Genomic DNA, 20,284 nt, shown 5'->3' on the forward strand with positions numbered 1-20,284 from the left:
ACTGAATGTTATCTATTTATTTTTACTATTCCCCATGATTTTAGAGAGAGGAGAGTGGAAAGGAAGATGGCATTCCAGACAGAGGGAAGTGCACCATCCAAGGCAGGTGAACATGTTGGGGAGTCACAGATGATTTGCTTTAGCTGTGACTGGGGAGTGGGGCAAAGTACCGGAGAAGTCTTTTCAGGGCTGGTTGACATCCCCCTGAAAGTGAGCCTCCCATAGGACATGCGGGCATGGGATAGTTCAGGGCCTCGTGTGATGGAGGGGTCAGAGAACACTGGGTGGCTCCCCCAACTATGTAGTTTGGCCTGGATCTTTGCATGGTTGACCAGGAATCTCAAGGGCAACCTTGGTAGCTGCCCCCCTCCTCAGCCCTGTGCAATCTAATCTGCGGGCGGCTTTAATCCATCAAGAAGGGGTGTCCTCACTGAGTCTCTTGCCTGCCTGACACATAGTAGGAAATCAACAAATGTTAGGTCCCGCTCCTGCCTCCTTCCTTTCCCTGGATGCTTGCAGACTGTGCCCAATACCTACCTTTGGGGCCACTGTCCGTACAAGACCTTGACAGAAAGTGGGCAGGCAGGCCTGGGCTGGGCCAGGTGGACCCTGAGTCTAGAAAGGGTCAGGCAAAGGCTATAGGGACCAGTAGGCTGTCGGCCGGGTGGAGAGAGGGGGCTGTTACTGATTCTCTGCCATGAAAAAGCCCCATTGTGGGGTCTTTGGGGGAGAATATATTTATTTTGTTTCCTGAGCTGTGTGAACAGTGCACTGTGCTGCCTGGGTTGAGAGGGCTCTGTGTGGCTAGGGAGGGATTACATCCCCCTCTTGGGTGGTGTGTTATGAAAAGGCCTCATTCAGCCAGGCCCGGCTGCCCACCGGCAGCCCAGGCTCCTGCGCTGTCCCTGGGGGCAGCCTGGTGTCCCTCCCTCTCTCCCTGAGGTGCAGGCTTGGGGCTGCGTGTGGATGTGAGTGTGACAGGCAGCCAGTATAGGCCCAGTCCCTGAGGGGTTGCGGCTCACCTTCAGGTAGAGTCTGTCAACTGCACACCTCAGGATGGAGCTGGCTGAGGGACTGGGGCTCAGACACAAGAGGCGTTTGGTCCGTGTCTCGACCTCAGATGTTACTTACCTTTGAGGGAGGTTTCACATCCCGTCAGAGATTTGCTGAAGGAGACCTTCACCGTACAACTTTAAATCCATGTTCATTGCTGGGCCACGTTGCCAAGGGGGCCTCTGAATGTTTGTATAATTTCTATGACTATTTTGTGAATAGCACGATTATGTGGCATTATGTTTGGGGTGTGTGTGTGTGTGTGTGTGTGTGTGTGTGTAAAGAGTGTTAATTTGTTCACAGGAAATGTTTTTAACACAACTCAATTTTTGTAACCCTGTTTGGCATTTCTTTATTTTTCAGTACCCTGGGAGCCTCAGTCCCTGGAAGTGGATGTGGATAGTCTGAATCTCTGAGGGCCCTTGGCAAAGATAGCGTGCATCCCGAGCACGTCTGGACATGAGGGGTGAGGTGAGCAGGCAGGGTGCCTGAGTCCCCGGCAGCCATGGGAGCCATGGGTAGAAGGGCTGCCTCTTGGCCAGCCAGCCCCGTGAGTAGGCAGAGAGGGCAGGAAGGGGGTCCTTCTGTGAAATTGGCTGACTCCCCAGGTGATCAGGGCCCTGGTGGGGAACATGAAGTTCAAGTCCTTGCGGGGCCGTTCCCTGCCTCTCCCGCTGTGCTGGGCTCCCAGGCCGAGCATGGGTCACCCTTCACTGGACGTGCTCCCACCCTGCTCAGACCCACACCCCATTTCTCTACTGCCTTTCTGGGCTCACACCATCCACTTGCCTCCACTACAGAACTCTTTTTACTCAAAGTTTAAGGGGCAGAACCCAGAACCCCCAAATGCCGTGGGGTCTTATCTCAGTGACAGGGTAGCTCGCTGTCACTATCCTGCCTACTGGACTGGCCCTCTGCCTTCTAGCTCCAGCTCTGTCTGTGCCTCACTGAGTGACCTTGGAAAGTCACTGAGCCTTGGTCTTCCCATCTGCACAAGGGGGAATTGCATTGGTTGGTCGCTGAGGGCCCTTGAAGCTCCAATTTCCTGTGAGTCTAGAAATCTGGATGCAGGTATCTGTGGTCAGACTGAAAATATCTTTACATGGGTACCTGGGACGTCATGCCTGGATCGTAGCCACTCTGTGTGCCCCAACACTGCCCCAAAGTGGGTTTCTCCTGGACATTTGCATCTATACTCTTGGGGAGGTTAAAGATGTTTGAATAACATACAGCCCCCTTCATCCCTCCCCCTCTTTGCAAACAATCATAGAGGAGGGCTTGATACTGGCATTTGGAGCAGAAGTGGGTGGTGGGGAAATGAGGCTAAGGAGGGAAGGAGTTGGGAGTGGGCTGCACTAGAGGGGTCACTGCTCAACTCTGGGGAGCCCTGAGCTCCCAGCTGCCTATTCTAAAATAAGGTCTGATTTCAGGTTATGGCCCATTGTGCCATTGGAGAGGCTCCCCTCCCAGAGGAGTAAGAGGGCCATTTGCTCTCCAGGAAGACTTCCTGATGGAGAGGCATCTTGGTGTGCCAGGGTGGCCCTGCATGTGCTCTTGGCCTTGGATTTGTACTCAAGGGTGAAAAGAAGGTGAGTGGAGCATCTGACTGGGCATAGCTTAAATACCTGGGGGATGCATATACCAGCAACTCTGGCTGAGATGTGACGTTACTCCGAGCTTGCAGGACAGGGATCCGGCTTCCCTGAAACATGACCTAGTCATCCCAGAGTAAGCTGGGATGTTCTCAAAGGATGAAAGATGAATTCATGGATAGATGGATAGATAAAATTAAACTGATTTGAGAGAAGAATACCTAATGACTTTCTGTAGGTGATTGTCTTATTTAACAGGAGAGGAAAACTAAATTTTATCTCAACGTTTTGAGCCTGATGAACTAAAAGAATGAGTCTGGAAGGGAGAGCTGCTGGTTAGGGTGGTGGAAAGGAGATGGATGTTTGGCATGGAGTATAGTGGGGATCAGGCAAGGATGGCTTGATTTGAGACCTGTTGAGTTTGAAGCAACAGAAGGAGAGCCAAGTGGAACAAGGGATACTTGTCAAGGTGGGGATGTAGATTTGGAAGCTTCATATATAGAGATGATAGCAGAGGTACTATGAATGAGTCAGTCCTCAAAGGAGAGACATTATGGCAAAATATGAAGAATGAGGAACCTTAGGAAGCTTGAATTAATATTGTTTGGTTTATAAATGGGCAAACTGGGCTCCAGAATTTGTCATTCATTCACCTGGCCATCCATCCATCCATCCCACTCAACAAATGTATTTATTCTGAAGCTATAACGTACAAGGTAATATATCTGAAAATGTTCATGGGTAAGAGACTGACAAGGGATAGTCAGCAAGGGGAGAGTGGAGAGAGAAGCATCTGGGAACCAAGGGAGGAGAATGTTTCAGGAAAGCCAATAACATCCAATCTTGTGGAGCTCAAAGAGCAGGAAAGCTAAGGAAAACAATTTGGATTTGCTCTCTGGTGGATCCTGGGGGAGAATTTTGGTAAACTGTTGGCAAGGGGGAGTCATGAATGAAGGGGCTAAGGAGGGATTGTCTATGCTTCTGGAAGATGGACAGGAATAGTTTTTGTCTCTAGCTTCTGCATCGTGCTTTTCAGTGGTGAAGCATTCTGTGCAACCAGCACATTCACCAATTACAGACATATTGCCTGAAATGTCTAAATAGGATTCCATTAGGACGCAGTCCCCTGAAGTAGAACAGATGCTCTATCACCTACCATCTAGTCATTTACTAGTGATAGCATGTGCTTTGGGAAAAGCCCTGTGCCAGATGTCAGAAGACCTAGTTTCAATTCCTGGCTCTGATGCCAACCAACTGGATTACCTTGGCCAGATCATTCAATAAGAGCTCTTTATCCATACACCAGCGAGGTTACTTCCCACTCCTTATCTGGTATTGTTGTTCATTTTGGACTCCCCCCAAATATATTACCTTGCAAATTGTGGCTGCTAAATAAATCCATTTGTTGTGTGGATGGATGGAAGGATAGACGGGTAGGTGGATGAGCTACAAATTCTGGAGCTCAGTTTACACATCTATAAACCAAGGGACATCAATTCAAGCTTCCTGAGATTCCTTCCATCTCCAATCATCTATGACCATGCTTTTTTTTTTAATCACAAGCAGAATTCTTCCAAAGTTGCTTAGAGCTAGCACACCTGGGCCAATTAAGCTTTTGTAGAGCATTCCATTTAATCTCCTTGAGGTTAGAGACTGGGCCATCTATTGTCACAGCTCCAAAGCCTTTCTTCTATGATCAGAGATAGGATCCTAGAAGATTGATACTAAGCGTTCATTGGAGGAAAAATAAATCACTTCCAACTATACTCTGATTCTCTAGAGACACATTTAAAGATATGTAGCATGTGGTTCTCATGGTAGAAAACATGCCATAGTGTTTGCCAGCTACTCCAAGATTGTTCTTGATGACAGGACGTGTCCCTGTAACCAGTTTCTGGTGAGACATCTGCACGCGGCTTTGCAGTTTCAGGATGTCCCTACATCCGTCAGCCCATCAACAGAGAATCTAGGAACATCAGCACAGAGTCCCAGTCACAGTGTAAAATGTAAGCTGACAGCTTGGAAAGCATCCAGAGGCGAGTGGCCAGGAAGGTGAAGGGTCTGGAAATGACCAAAAATGAGGAGTGGTTAAAAGAACTAGGGGTATTATCCAGAAGAGAAGATGACATGGTAGCTGCTGCGAATGGTGTAGTCCAAGCTAACTTGGACTAAAGTTGATACTTTCTTCTCTGCACGGGCTTCCTGAGAACAAACCTGTGACTGGTGGATGGAAGTTACGGGGAGGCTGATTTCAGCTCATTCTAAGAACTTCAGAAGATTTTTTTCAACCGAGTTATAAGAATATAGAGTTGACTGCCCTGGGAAACAGGCAGTGGGTGACAATTGCCAAGGATGGAGGAAAGACCAGGTGACTTCGGAGGTCTCTTTCAGTGTGGAGATTCCAGGATTCCAAAGAATTTAGAACTGGAGTAAAGAGAAAGCTCTTTGCTTTGTCAGTTTAGAAACCATCTGCTGCTCTTCACTGTGCTTCATCTCATTCCCAGCTGATCTCCTCCAAACACAGTTCTCTATTCAGCAGTTCTAGTCTCCCATCTGAAGTGATTATAAACCTCTCTACTCTCTTTAAAAAAAAAAAAAAAAAAGGATCTTTTCTTTTCCAAATAAAGAGCTTAGGAGGTCTCAGCAAGACTGTACCTACAAGGAGAAATCCCATAAGAAATAATTAAATAATTAAGTAAACAAACAAATAATAAACCTCCAAGCCAAAATTATATAGCAGTGAAGGCCACACCCCCCAAATTCAGGTTGTCTGGCTGTCCAGAACACAGAGCTTTTGTCTGTCTTCAGGGATGATGGATTTGTCTGACCCAAGATTGGACCTCTTAAATTCAGTTCTGGGCACGGGTAGGTGGGAAACCCTCTGAAGCCCACACCCCCTGAAGGTGGATAGAGAGGGAGAAACTCTGTCTCCATGGAAACTAGGGGTCCCAAGCATAAACAATCTTTTTTTTCACCTGGAGCCAAGTCTTCGAAAAGTGACTCAGCCTGAGGTTTGCACACCGGGGGCCTCCTATCTGGTGGTGTTGATGTCAGTGGAGCCTCTGATGGAGAGATTTTCTTGGAATTATTCAGAGTGGCCCACAAAATAGAAATTAATCTATCAAATGCAAGGCCTAAAATAAAAACTGATTCACAACCACTTTATTTGTGACAACACCACTGGCAACTAGAAGTAGCCCTTGGCTCCCCGACCCAGGGTTCAATTGGAATTTTTTTCACAGTAGCACAAACGTCCAAGCCAGAATGGCTATTCGGGATGATTCAACCCCCTCATTTTACAGATGAGGTTTTGTTTGAAGCTTAGTTCCAAGCAGGATTGGTATCCAACAGGAAAGCATTAACATTTTCCAGAAGCAGCCCTTGCCTCCCAGCTGAAGGCTACTTTAACACGGAAGTCCAAGTCTTCTTTCAATTAGCTCGGGTGCTCTGGGCACAATTACTAGAAAATGGGTGAGTGAGGGGGAGACCCCAGGTAAAAAAGCCTGGTGATGTGTCCACGGTCACCAACTGAGCCCTCACTTGTGTGGTTGGTGATGGAGGGAGCAGCTCGTTCTAGGTGGCAGCTACCAGTCATCGGGGGCCACTCTGGGAGAGGCATCTGAGGGACAGGGCGCAGGTAGAGGTGGCAGCTTCTGTCTCCATCAAGCTGGGTATCAGATGCAAGGGCGCCACCTACTGGTCGAGGAGATCAAGGGGCTCTCTGCATCCACTGTGGGCAAAGAAACTGTACTGAGCTACATGTGCTGGGCTGCTTCTCCAGGGCTCTGACCTGTTTGGAGAGGAGCCTTTTCTCCAGCTGCGTCCCCAGCACCCTCCCCCCTCCACCAACCTTGGCTCCTGCACCTGCTCCATCTGACAGGCGAACTAGGTTCCACCACACTGACCAGGTGTCGCAGAGGAGGGGCTCCAATTCCCTGGGTCATGGGCTCTCTATGAACTCACAGAAGACCCTGCCTGCATGGGTTTCTCTTCCACGCGCGTGCGCGTGCGTGTGCGTGTGTGTGTGTGTGTGTGTGTGTGTGTGTGTGTGTTTGGGGGAAAGGAAGGCGGAGTGAGGGACGTTGTGTTGTGCTGACAATGCAGGTCTGTTCTGAAGCCCAGAGGAAAACATTAGTACAAAGTAAAAGAAAGAAAATGTTGGTGTTTCCAAGAATACTTAAATAATTGCTGCTATTCTGGCCCTCAGATTGGTGGTGTGTCTGAGTAATAGTTCTGGCCTGAGTCCTTTATACCACACTGTGTCCCAGAGGGCAGGCTGGCTCTGTCATGTCTGTAAGGATTTACCCAGGGTGTGTGGTGCTCTGGGGGACTCCACGGCGACACAGAGGAGCCAAACACTGGGCTATAAGGAGAGACAGTGAAGATGGCACTTCACTGTTGAGGGACACTCCTCGGAGCTCACAATTCATAGCACTTCAGACATGTGGAGGCTTCTGGGGGGCCTCCTCAGTTCCACTCCAGGCTCCTCCTCCATGGGGAAGGTTGGCTCCATGCCTGCATCCCTTCTGGGTCAGAAGACACTTACTGGGCTGCCTTGGGGCCACTCAGGCCCCGGAATTCGGCCCCCCCCAGTCATTCCCGCTCTGCCACCCCGGGCCCCTCCCCAGTCCCGGGTGCATCCTCAGGGCTGTCACCTGCCAGAGGGCCAGCAGGTGCCTCCTCTTTCAGCTCCTGCCCTTAAGAGGGGGCTTATGATCTGTTCATCTTCCACCCGCTCCCTGGGATGCCCTGAAAGCCTCCACATCAGCAACCAGACACGACATCCTTGTTCACTTCCAATCCTTCCTTCCCGGCTTGGACACTAATCACCAATCTCCCAGGCCAGAAAAATCTTCGCTCAGGTAGTACTACTCCTCGATCTTTTCAGACTCCCACCTGGAGGGAAGCTTTGGAGTTTAAGAGCCAAACATTATGTTAATTTATTCTGTGGTTCCCCCAGGATGTTTCACCTTGGAGTAATGCTGAGTTGGTGTCTCCCTATCCAAGTGGGGAAGAGTCACATTTTAAGGCAAAACTGGGGGGAGGGGATTCAAAACAGTTCCTACTACACATGTCATCTTGTCCCCACTGCCTTGCTCTCACCCCATGGCTTATCCCTCTTCTGGGTGGGGCTGTGTCACCTCAGATGGCAGCTCCTTCTAGTGACGGCTGCAGGGAGGAAAGGCGGGGATACGTGTCTCTTCGGGTTGCTGTGGAAGGAGCCCATGGCCCTAAAGGTGTGTCCTGGGTTCCCAGAGCCTGAGCTTTGGTCCTGGGCTCCCACCCACGGACCCTGCTGAAATTCTGGGCTGCAGAGCAAAGGGTTCAAACCCATGGCTTTGGCATTTGTATCTGGGTTTCCCACACCCTAGCCATGCCACCTTAGGGAAGGACTTAATTCCCCCAACCTTAGTTTTCTCATCTGTAAAATGGGGTTAGCAGTACAATCCACAGTCCCTTTTCTGAAATCCTTGGGGTCAGATATGCTCCAGAATTCAGAATTTTTCAGCTTCAATCACGTAACTTGGTGTATCTACTCTATAGGACATAATTACCACTGGGGTCTGAAGGCACCTTGTAATCAAACACATTAGTGTTTCTGACACTGAACTTTTGAGCAGTCACACTACATAAAATAAAGACCATAAATTGTCTTGTGTCTGTTCAGTTCAAATTTTGTTACCAAACAATTTTTGTTCAGTTTTCAGAGCCTTGAAGGGTTGTAGTTACAGATAAGGGTCAGGCTACCCTGTGTCTCTGTAGATAATGGCATGCCGCACAAAGAGGTAAAAAAATGTTCATGGTTTGATGCCAGACCAAACACAGCTGTGAACCTTGGGATAAGACAAGTCTCCTGAGAAGGCCAAGGGTGATGGGTGGGGAGAATCATTCTGCAGCAGCAGTGCCATTACCCAAGTGTGTGGACAATTGGTTCGAGCTCCAGAGATCTTGAGCCTCAGCCATCACAGACCTCTGAGACTTTCCAGGCGTCTGATCAATCCTCCTCCAGAGCCGAATCTTCCTCTGGTGGGTCCTCGGTGAAGACCACTGCCATGTTGGTGGCAGTGACCAGTAGGACCAGAACGACCACCACATAATCGTCCGCAGGCCTGGGCTCCTCAACCATTATGGGTTGCTGCCTCCGACGGCTGCAGCTGCTCTCCACCTGCGTGGCCTTCTCCCTGGGAGCCAGCGTGGGCACCTGGAAGGGGACCATAGGTAACTGGTCCATGTTCATCTGGTGCTTCTGCTTCGTCGTGACCCTCATCAACCTCATAGTCGAGTTATGTGAGCTCGAGGATCACTTCCCCTTCTCCTGGGACAACTTTCTCATCACCTGCAACTGCTACTCTGCCCTCCTCTGCCTCTCGGCCTCCATCATCTACCCCACCACCTACATTCAGTTCTTGCCCGATAGCCGCTACCGGGACCGCACTATCACCTCCACTGCATTCTCCTGCCTTGCTTTTGTGGCTTATGCCATGGAAGTGGCCTGCACTAGGGCCCAGCCCAACATGATCACAGGCTATATGGCCACCGTGCCAGGCCTGCTCAAGGGGCTGGAGACCACTGTGGCCTGTGTCATCTTTATCTTCATCAGCAGCCCCTACCTGTACCTGCACCAGCCGGCCCTGGTGTGGTGCGTGGCCGTGTACTCCATCTGCTTTCTCATGTCATCTGTGGCCCTTCTGCTGAACCTGGGCAAGTGTGACAACAGGCTGCCCATCCCCTTCCCCATTTTCCAGGTTGTGCTCACTCTGCTCTCCGTCCTCCTCTATGCCACCACTCTGGTCCTCTGGCCGCTCTACCAGTTCAACCAGAAGTTCGGCGGCCAGCCCCAGCGGTCCAGCGATGTGAGCTGCAGCGATAGACTCACCTCCTTGGTGTGTACCTGGAACCAACGACTGGCTGTGGCCAGTCTGACAGCCATCAACCTGCTGATTTATGTGACTGACCTGGTGTTCTCGGTCCACCTGGATTTTGTCAGTGGCTGAGGCTTTGCCCAGGGGCTCCTGATTCCTCTTCTCACCTGAAGTTCGTTTCCAAGCCCTGACGTCCTCTGATGTGCTCTTCCTGGCTCCCCTCTCTCCCTGCTCACATCCTTCCCCAACCATCTTGCTCTCTTTTCTGCTCCCTTCCCTCCTTCTGCTCTGTCTCCTTCCTGTTTTGTGTGGTTGCCCACATTCTGTTTTGCCTCTTTCTCTTTTCACTCTCTTATTTTCTACATTTTCTGCTTTTTGGCCCTTTTCTGGTCATTTTTGTTTTCTCATCTCCTGTGTCCTGACCGCCTCTTCCCCTTTTCCTTCTTCTGATCCACCGGGACCCTGAGCTTCTTCCTCCTCTGCCCACCGCCCCCGTCCCACCTCCTAAGGTGCTGACTCCACATCACACAGCCCTCTGTGCAGCTGTTCACACCCTGGGCCTCCGGAGGGGCCTCACAGCCAAAGTATGCCTGTGCCCCTGGTGGCGCCTTTGTTGGTGTGTGTATATGGGTTTGGGGTGTGCCGGTGAGTAGGTAGGGATTGGGCCTCACTTCCTCCCAGTGGAGGGGGGTGTACAGTGCACCTTCCCTTTATTTAAAAAAAAAAATCTCTGGAGGGCAATAATTTCCGGTGGTCAGGAGGCTTAAAGCAGAGACCCTGGGTCCCTAGGCCCCAGCTGGTGCTCGGCCCTGCCTGACACTGGCTCCAGAATTTTTCCCGGCTTACTAAAACCCACCTCCTAGAGGTCATCTTAAAAGACGCAAGGGCTGAATGCCTTCCATCTGAACTACTCTCTTGGGGATCAAAATAGGAGCTGGCAAAAAACTGCATGGTCTTGAAGACAACTGTCTGAAGTATTTGTGAGGGGCAGCGATGTGGCCCTCCTGCCTCAGAGTTCAAAACAGCATGTCCTGCCTCTGCGGGGAGAAGAAAATGGCCCCTGCCAGCCTTAAAGCTGATGTTAGACTGGAATTTTTCTTTTTGTGTGAGTGGTCAGGAGGTCAAAAATTACTGGATGGCCCTGTTCTTTTTTTTTTTTCCTAACAAAGATAAGATTGAGTTTAATTGTTTGTCTTTGGATTTTTTTTCTTTTTTAAAAAAAAATCTTTATTAGAGTCTAATGGCTTTACAATGTTGTGTTAGTTTCTGCTGTACAACAAACAAAGTGAAACAGCTATATGTATACATATATTCCCCATATCTCCTCCCTCTTGCGCCTCCCTCCCACCCTCCCTATCCCACCCCTCTAGGTCCTCGCAAAGTATCAAGCTGATCTCCCTGTGCTATGCAACAGCTTCCCACTAGACGGCCCCGTTCTTAAAGGCAGAGTTTGTTTTCTATTTTGGAGGGGAAGGTGGGTTGAATGGGTGGGGATTTCCGCTGCTGCAGTCAAAGGAACTGCAGTGCTTGAGTATGTGGTGCACACACGTGTTTCTGTATGTCAGTGGTTGCTGCTTTTTGTTGCTGCTTCCTGCTTCCCTGGGACTCATGCATAAAGTGACCTATATAAATGTAGAAATATATAAATATATATATATTTTTTCTTTTTCTTTTAATTACCTGGAGCTTCTGGTCCCCATCAGTCCCTGCTGTCAATCATAGAGGGAAATCTTGTCCTTTCTGCCACATCCATAACGATCTTTTTTTAAAACCTCAATACAAAGATAAAAGAAAAAAAGAAAACAAAAATGAGACCAACAAAATCCACAGATCCTAACTGCCCCAAGTTTGACTAGAAATCAGAAGCAGCCTAGCTTTTAAAGGGGCCTTGCCAGCTCCTCGATGCCTCTCTTTAAAGGGGTGTGCTTTGTGCATACTGAGTGTGTAGTTGTGTGCATGTGTCAGTGGGCATGCATGCATTAAGACCAGCAGCCCTTTATATAACTGTTGGCAGGGAAGTCACCCCAAGCCTTCTTCCTCTCCTGTTTTCGGCCACAAAGGCTCAGAGTCCAGCATCCTAGTGTCACCAGGGCCAGAGAAGCCAGGCAAGTAGAGCTGTGGGGAAGAGGCAGGGGAAGGACCTGCACTGCTGCCACTCACTCCTGTACTGGGATGAAGCAAGAAGCAGGCAAATCTTAAGAAGGAATGAAATAAAATTCTTATTTTAAGACGAGACAAGAAAAGTTTATTTGGCCAAATTCACTTAAAGCTGGGATAAAAAGTTAAACAGATTTCTTTATTGCAGGACTTCTTAGGACCTTGTATAGATTAGTATGCATTACAAAATTACCAAAAGAGGTATATAGCAGTAAGTGATTCCCCAACTTATGTGATCAGGGAACTCTTTCTTTTCGTGGAACATCAGGGACTAGTGGTCCATGGGATACCCTTTGGGAACCATCCGTCACATCTCCCCCCGCCCCCCACTGCCCCCAGACTGGTTCAACAGCTTGGCTTGAAAGGCTCTCACAAAATCACCTCCCGCAGTGGTCCATCTCCTCTGGGGCAGCTTTCATTCCTTAGGGGGTGCAAAGCCCACTTGCCCTGCTCTCTGGACTTGCACAGAGAATTTCAATCCCTGTTCAGCTGGAGAGTTCTCTGAAAAGTTCTCAAGTGTCCTTGTGTTTCCTGTCCTTACGTGCTCTAGACTGAATGTCTCTGCATTAAGTCAGGTGCTCCTTCAGGGCAGGAACTGGGCTTTGCTCTGCAGTGCCCAACACACAGTAAACACATGGTAAATAGTTTTTTAGGACAGAGATGAATAGAACCTCCACAGTTCTCTCATGCACACCTCAACTGTGCTCCCATCTCCAGACCTTCCACGGTCCTGGCTGCCTGTGTTGATGGGCTGTGGAGTCACACATGGTGGCTCACATGTTTCCTGTGACATTCAGTCTCCAATGCTCATTGCTCCTTGCATAATTGACTCTCCAGATCCCACAACTCTCTTACACGTAATCTCACGATGGCATCTTGATCCCTCCTCAACGCCTTTGCACAAGCTGTTCCTTTGCCTGGGACATGGCCACCTCTTTATCAGTCTTCAGATCTCTGCTGAAACGTCACCTGCGTAGAAGGATCTTCCAAAAGTACATCTGCCCATCATGCTACGTCCTAAGACCCTGTTTGTTCTCTTCATCGTGCTGGTCACTACCTGAAGTTTTCTTGTAACAGTATTTAACAAGTTTATGGGTTTGTCATCTAACGCCTCCACCAGATGTTCCACGCAGACAGATGTCTAGTCTCTGCTGTCACCTCTGTGTCTCTGGGCCAAGTCAGTCCTGGGCATGGTGTGGACACAGTACATTTTGGACAAATGAACAACTGAAATCAGTAATCATTGGGGGAAGGGGGAGTTCTTATCACATGCACACAAAATGATAATTATTACAATAAAGGGGGTGGGAGGAAACTTTGGAGGCGATGAATATGTTTATGGCCTTGATAGTGGTGATGGTTTCATGAGTATATATTTATCCCCAAACTCATAGAGTTGTATACATTAAATATTTACATATGTTTACATGTCAATTATATCTCAATAAAATTGCTTCTTAAAAAATAAAATGTAGTTAAAAGTGCTACACAGTAACATGGGAAAGTGAGTAGAATATTTAAAAGACAAATCACATGTAGTACAATTATAATAATATAAAAATAAGTTTTTATGTTGAGATAAGTTACAAAGAAATACATGTTTCTATTACTTAAAAAAAAAAAAATCAATCATGGAGGTCTTTTCGTCCAAGATGGCTCAGACTCTCTTTCCACATTTCATCATAAACGCTTCTGTCACTCTTCAGTCAGACTCCAAGGGGCAGAGCGAGGCTTTGGGTCGCTGACGTTCTAACAGAGACTGATTCATGAGGAGCCGCCTCTGGCTGCCTGGCCAGCTCCGTGCAGTAGAGCCTGTGAAAGACCCTTGTCATGTTTCACCGTGTGGTCCTTCACTAGGATTGGCTAGACTGACCGAGAATTTTAATTTTTTGAAAAAATTCAAACCATCTTGAAACACACAAGCCAAGCATCCAGGTGCAGGTGGGAAGGATGAGCATGTTTATTGGGAGGCTCCTCAAGGAGATGCAGAGGCAGGAACCCAGGCTGCCTCCCTGATCCTCTGGCTGGTGTACCCCTTTCCTAGACTCCCTTCCCAAAGCACTCAGTACCCGGGTGCCCAGAGGGAGGGGCGGGGGTGCTGGGAGCACCTGGCATGGGGTCTGAGAAGGTTAAGGGAGCAGGAGGGAGATGTGAGGCTACAGTTGCCCTGGGGGGCATCAAATGTCTGGCACTCTTGGCCCCTCCCCATCATCAAGACCAGGTGAATGCTTGTTCCCTGAATATTTCATAAGTCTGCCCCCATTTTCCACCTCTGAAAGTGTCTTTGCTCAAGGCCCATCATTACACACCTCGACTGTGGAATTAGCCCGGAAACTGGCCACCCAGCTTCTTGGCCGGCCTCCATTCTGTTTTCCTCCTAACGGCCAGAGTGACAGTTCCAAGGTGGGAATGTGATTGATCAGCCCCTTCTTACAGAATGTCAGTGAGGCATCATCACTTACAGCTAAAATCCAACTTATTTTTCAGGTGTTCAGGCCCATCCACTTTGGACCCTGTCTGCTGTACCTGCAATACCTCCCTTACTCCCTGCCTCACTTGTTGTGCTCAGATAAGACCTAGGAGCTTGTGGTGACCTGCCCACACCAGGCTCCTTCACAGAAGTGTCAGTCTGGGAGCAATGGAAGATGGAGTTGGTGGAATCAAGTTAGGCTTCCTGGAGGAGGTGATTAAGGGTCAAGTCTTAAAAGACAAATAAAGGTTAACAAGGCAAAGAAGAGAGGAAGAGTTTTGGGTTTTACGATTTGCTCAAGGATCTCATGAATCTTCAGTGGTGAAGTTGATGTGACTGCGGCTTGTGTGTGGGAGAGGGAGGGAGAAGGGAGAATTGAGCGTGGCCAACTGGAGGCCAGTCTATATGCCCACTTGGGTCAGGAATGAGGCTGTGGGGTGGCACAAGGTAAGGAGTTGGAGCTGAGACACTTTGGAAAAGCCAGGACCGTGTGGCCTGCAGCCTCAGAGCAAGAGTAGACAAGGAAAACCATGTCCTTCAGCAAGAGGAAATGTCAAGGCTGATATCCGCCTCCACTGGAGGTTTGGATTTTTTTTTTTTAAGTCTCCACAGAAGAAATCAAAATCTCAGGGCTTCAGTTCTTGTGAAGTGGGCCCAAATGTGCATGATCTCTGAGGTCCAACAACTCTAACCTGGGAAATTAACTCAATCAGTGCCCAACAGACGACTGGCCTGGAGGGTCCTGAGCAGAAGCAGGTGCAGTTATTCTGGGTGAAGCTCCTAACCCAGGCAGCAGGATCCTCCCAGGAAAAAGGGGTCCTGTAAAAGGGGGCTCTGAGTTTGTTGACAAAGTACACGAGGGAACAATCCACTGTGAGTCACAAGAGCTCCAGTGAACAGACACCAATCTGAAAGAGAAAACAAACAAATACACTTAATACAATTAAGCACATTAGAAAAAGACACCATGAAGAGAAGACAGGAGGATATGAAAGAGAACCCTAATGGGTTGAAGAATGTCCTCCTAAAATTCATGTCTACTCAGAACTTCAGAATGTGGCCTTATTTAGAAATAGGGTCTTTGTAGAAATGATTATTTAAGAATCTTGAGACGGAAATCATCCTGGATGGAGGGTGGGCCCACAATCCAGTGACTAGAGTCTTTAAAAGAGAAAGGACAGAGAGATTTGCACACACAGAGTTGAGAGAAGATGAGCACGTGAAGGTGGAGACAGAGATGCAGTTAAGCGGCCACAAGCTAAGGGGCCTCCAGAAGCTAAAAGAACAAAGGAATGACCCTCCCCTGGAGTATCAGAAGCAGCATGGCCCTCCTGACCCCTTGATTTCACACTTCTGGCCGCCAGGACTGTGAGAGAATACATTTCTGTTGTTTTAAACCACCAATCTCGTGGTAACTTGTTGCAGTAGCCCTAGGAAACAAAGATGAATTAAAAAATGGAAAATAGAGCCTTTGTCATATTTTTATAAATTTCCAGAAAAGCTTGCCCACTTCTGGTTCCAGAGCATGGTGGTCACATGGATCCAAGGACCCCTTGTCCTAAAACTGTGGTGCCCCAGTGTGTGAGACTCACAGGGTAGGATCCACTAATCTAGAGAAGGGTGGTCGGTCTAAAGGCCCACAGGAGCCAGCGGGGGAGGAGGTAAGTAAAGGGGATGGAGACGACTAAGGCCCACTGGAGAGGACCACCTGCATCTGCCGGGGGATAGTAGAAAAGCAAGATGCACTGTGCATGACACGGTCTCCTGTTTATAAAATGGGAAAAAAATTTACAGATACCCCTGCAAACATGTGTGCATAAATGTACACACATCTAAATATGATTTCAGAGCATGTGAAATGTGTTGAAGGCTGTATATGAGGTTGAGGACATGGATGCTCCCTGGACGGAGGGGTGGACACTCCTATTAGCAGGGAGGAAGGCTGGCCACGCCGAAGGGAGGAAACTGGGCACATGTGATGTGATCATATTCCTGCTTTATGTCAATTATACATGAGAATAAGAAAATATAGAAAATACTAAACAGACATGAAGAATGAAAAGCAATATAAAGTAAAGGGGGTAGCAGCTGCTCAGCTCCAGCCACCAACCCACCACCCACTAGGGAACATAGCCCAGTGTCACAAGATCACGTCAACATGCCTGGCTGCTGGGCAGGCAGGGCTCAGCCACATCTAGGATGTGCTCTGACGGAGGCACCATTTCCACGCTCACAGATCAGAATGGTGGAGGTGCTGGTGGGAAACAGGCAAACCTGTTGCTTCACAGGTGGAGGTATTGCGGCACAGAGAGGGCACATGCCTTACCCAGGGTCACATAGCTGGAACCCCCATGCCTCTCCTCCAAGTTCTGCTTCTGTGGCATTAAATTGATCCAAAGTTGTCATTTAGCCCTAAGCCCTCACTTTGTGGAGGTAAGTTGGGAACAAATTCGGGGACAGACAGCATGACACCCTCAGCTGCCCTCAGGCCAGTGCCCCTCCCCCCACCCCTGGCAGTGTCCACTGGAAGGCCAGCAGGCTCCAGGGTTCCACTGGCAACTGGGGCTGAAGAAGCTTTGTGAGTCCAGGTAGGTTCTCGGGGTTTGCTCTGTGTTTCTCTTTCCAGCCTCAGCTTTTCCCAGGGTTTATTATCAGCAAAGGTGACAAGGCCCCTGATGGCAGGAAGCTGGCTGCTGACCCTTAAGCCCTGGGGGCACCTCTCGGCCAATAGTCCCTTTGAAACAGGGCAGCTATCCCTGAGGAGGGAGCGGGCTGGGGAGGAGCTCTCAGTCCCCCACACCCTGGGACCCTTGCAGGAGGCCCTGTGTGAGGCAGGACTGCAGCCCTGCTGGCAGGACTGTCTTGGGCAGGTGACCTGGGCGATTCCCTGGTCTCTATGGTCCTTGCCATGCTCGCCACGTGTCCCCTGTCCCAACCCTGAAACCCCTTTAGGCCCCCGTCCTCCCTCTTTCAGTTCCACTCCAGGCCCCTCCTCCATGGGGAAGGTTGGCTCCATGCCTGCATCCCTTCTGGGTCAGAACACACCTACTGGGTTGCCTTGGGGCCACTCAGACCCTGGAAACCTCCCCAGCTCATCTCCACTCTGCCGCCCCCGCCCCAGTCCCAAGTGCATCCTCAGGGCTGTCACCTGCCAGAGGGCCAGCAGGTGCCTCCTCTTTCAGCTCCTGCCCTTAAGAGGGGGCTTATAATCTGTTCATCCTCCACCCCCTCCCTCCCCGGGATGCCCTGAAAGCCTCGACATCAGCATCCAGACGCAACATCCTTATCCATTTCCACTCCCTTCTTCCCAGCTTGGAAGCTGCTAACCAGTCTCCCAGGCCAGAAAAATCCTCACTCAGGTAGGACTATTGCTAGATCCTTCCAGACTCGCACCTGGATGGCAGCTCTAGAGTTTAAAAGCCAAACATACGTTAATTTATTCTGTGGTTCTCCCAGGATGCTCCACCTTGGAGTAATGCTGGGTTGGTGTCTTTTTTCCCAAATGGAGAAGAGTCACATGTTAAGACAAAATTGGGGTGTGGGGTGTGGGATTCAAACAGTTCCTGCTTCCCATATCATCTTGTCCCTGCTGCCTTGCTCTTACACCATGGCTTATCTCTGTTCACCCCTGAAGCTGCTGGGTCACCGGGTGGGGCTGGGTCGCCTCAGATGGCAGCTCCTTCTAGTGACGGCTGCAGGGAGGAAAGGCCGGGACACATGTCTCTTCAGGTTGCTGTGGAAGGAGGCCATGGCCCTGAAGGTGTGTCCTGGGTCCCAGAGCCTGAGTTTTGGTCCTGGGCTCCCACCCACATGCCCTGCTGAAATGCTGGGCTGTAGAGCAAAGGGTTCAAATGCACAGCTATGGCAGTTTTATCTGGGGCTCCCACTTTCTAGCCATGCAATCTTAGGGAAGTACTGAAGTCCCTGAGCCTTAGTTTTCTCATCTGTAAAACGCGGTTAGCAGTACAATCCATGATCCTTTTTCTGAAACACTTCAGGTCCGATATGATTCAGAATTCAGAATTTTTCAGCTTCAATCATGCAACATGGTGTATCTACTCTATAGGACATAACACCCCACCGGAGTCTGAAAGCACCTTGTAATCAAACACATTAGTGTTTCTGCCACCGACCTTTTGAGCGTTCACACTAAGTGAAATAAATAAAAAACATAAATTATCTCACATCTGTGCAGGTCAAATTTTGTTACCAAATGAATTTTTTAAAAATTCTTGTTCCATTTTCAGAGACTTGAAGGGTTGGGATTGTAGATAAGGACCATCCTAAGCATCCTGTCTGCGTAGATAACGGCACACAGCTCAAAGGGATTAAACAAATGTTCATGGTTTGAGGCCAGACCAAACATGGCTGTGAGCTTTGGGATAAGACAAGTCTCCTGAGAAGGCCAAGGGTGGTGGGTGGGGAGAGTCATTCTGGAGTAGCTGTGCTGTTACCCAAGTGTCTGGGCCATTGGTTCAAACTCCACTGACCCTGGGCCTCAGCCGTCACAGGCCCCTGAGCCTTTTCCAGGAGTCTGACTCCAGAGCTGGATTTTTCACTGGGGGGTCCTCAGCAAAGACCACTGCCGTGTCGAGAACATAGACCTGCACGACCATCATGACCTCCACACGGTTGTCCTCAGCTCTTTGACCATCACGGGCTACTTCCTCAACCTGCTGCAGCTGCTCTCCACCTGTGTGGCCGTCTCCCTGGTGGTCAGTGTGGGCACCTGGAGGGGGGCCATGGGTAACTGGTCCATGTTTGGTGCTTCTGCTTCGTTGTGACCTTAACATCTTCATAGTTTGGTTACGTGGGCTCCAGACCCGCCTCCACCTCTTCTGGGACAGCCTTCTCGTCACCTGTGCCTGCCATGCCACCCTCTTATGCCTCTCGGCCTCCATCGTCTTTGCCATCACCTACATCCAGTACTTGCCTCACAGCCCCTTTCAGGACCACACCATTGCTGCCACTGCATTCTCTTGGATGGTTTCTGTGGTCTGGACCTGTGCCCTGACTGGCGAGTTCTCCTGCTATACGCTCACCTTGTCAGGCCTGCTCAACAGGCTGGAGATCTTCATGGCCTGTGTCACCTTCGCTTTCATCAACAACCCCTACCTGTATCAGCAGCGGCCCTGGTGTGATGCGTGGCCGTGTACCCCATCTGCTTCCTCTTGGCAGCCACGGCCATCTTGCTGAATTGGTGCAACTGGAACTACAGGCTTCCTATCCCCTCCCCCATTTTCCATTTGGGGCTCACCCTGCTTTCCGTCCTCCTCTACACCTCCGCTGTGGTCCTCTGGCCGCTCTACCAGTTCGTCGAGAAGTTCAGCAGGCAGCCCCAGTGATCCAGTGATGTGAATTGCCATGATAGACTCACCTCCTGTGTGTGCGTCTGGGAACCATGACCGCCTATGGCCATCTTGACAGCCATCAACCTGCTGATTTATGTGGTTGACCCGGTGGATTTGGCCCGCCGGTTTTTTTTTATCAGGTTCTGAGGCTCTGCGCAGGGCTTCCCGATTCCCTCTTGTCAATGGAGGTTTCTACACCAAGCCCTGACGTCTTCTGATGTCCTCTTCCTGGCTCCCCTCTCTCCCTGCTCACATCCTTCCCCAACCATCTCGCTCTCTTTTCTGTTTCCTTCCCTCCTTCTGCTCTGTCTCCTTCCTGTTTTGTGTGGTTGCCCAGATCCTGTTTTGCCTCTTTCTCTTGCTGCTCTCATCTTTTCTACATTTTCTACTTTGGGGCCCATTTTTGGTCATCTTTGTTTTCTCGTCTCCTGTGTCCTGACCGCCTCTTCCCCTTTTCCTTCTTCTGATCCATCGGGACCCTGAGCTTCTTCCTCCTCTGCCCACCTCCTAAGGTGCTGACTCCACATCACACAGCCCTCTGTGCAGCTGTTCACACCCTGGGCCTCCGGAGGGGTCTCACAGCCAAAGCATGCCTGTGCCCCTGGCTGTGCCTTCGTTGGGGTGTGTGTGTGCAGGTTTGGGGTGTGGGGTGGGTAGCTAGGCACTGGGCCTCCTTTCTTCCAGTGGAGGGGGGTGTACAGTGCACCTCCCCTTTAAGTTAAAAAAAAAAAAACCTAGAGGTCAATAATTCTCAGTGGGTGGGAGACTTAAAGCAGAGACTTGGACCACTTGGCCCCC

The 20,284-nt window shown here is 49.7% G+C and overlaps 1 protein-coding gene and 1 pseudogene across 1 annotated transcript; both read left to right on the plus strand.

The window, feature by feature from the left end:
• Positions 1 to 8,698: 8,698 nt before the first annotated feature.
• Positions 8,699 to 9,640, plus strand: LOC132418627 (myeloid-associated differentiation marker-like). The gene is given in 2 exon segments (XM_069540353.1): positions 8,699 to 8,975; positions 9,087 to 9,640. Coding segments are annotated over 2 exon segments (831 nt in total).
• An 8,102-nt stretch (positions 9,641 to 17,742) lies between these two features.
• Positions 17,743 to 19,480, plus strand: LOC132418636 (myeloid-associated differentiation marker-like; annotated as a pseudogene).
• The last annotated feature ends 804 nt before the right edge of the window (positions 19,481 to 20,284 follow it).

Source organism: Delphinus delphis, chromosome 2, assembly GCF_949987515.2.
Source record: "Delphinus delphis chromosome 2, mDelDel1.2, whole genome shotgun sequence".
Classification (NCBI taxonomy): domain Eukaryota; kingdom Metazoa; phylum Chordata; class Mammalia; order Artiodactyla; family Delphinidae; genus Delphinus; species Delphinus delphis.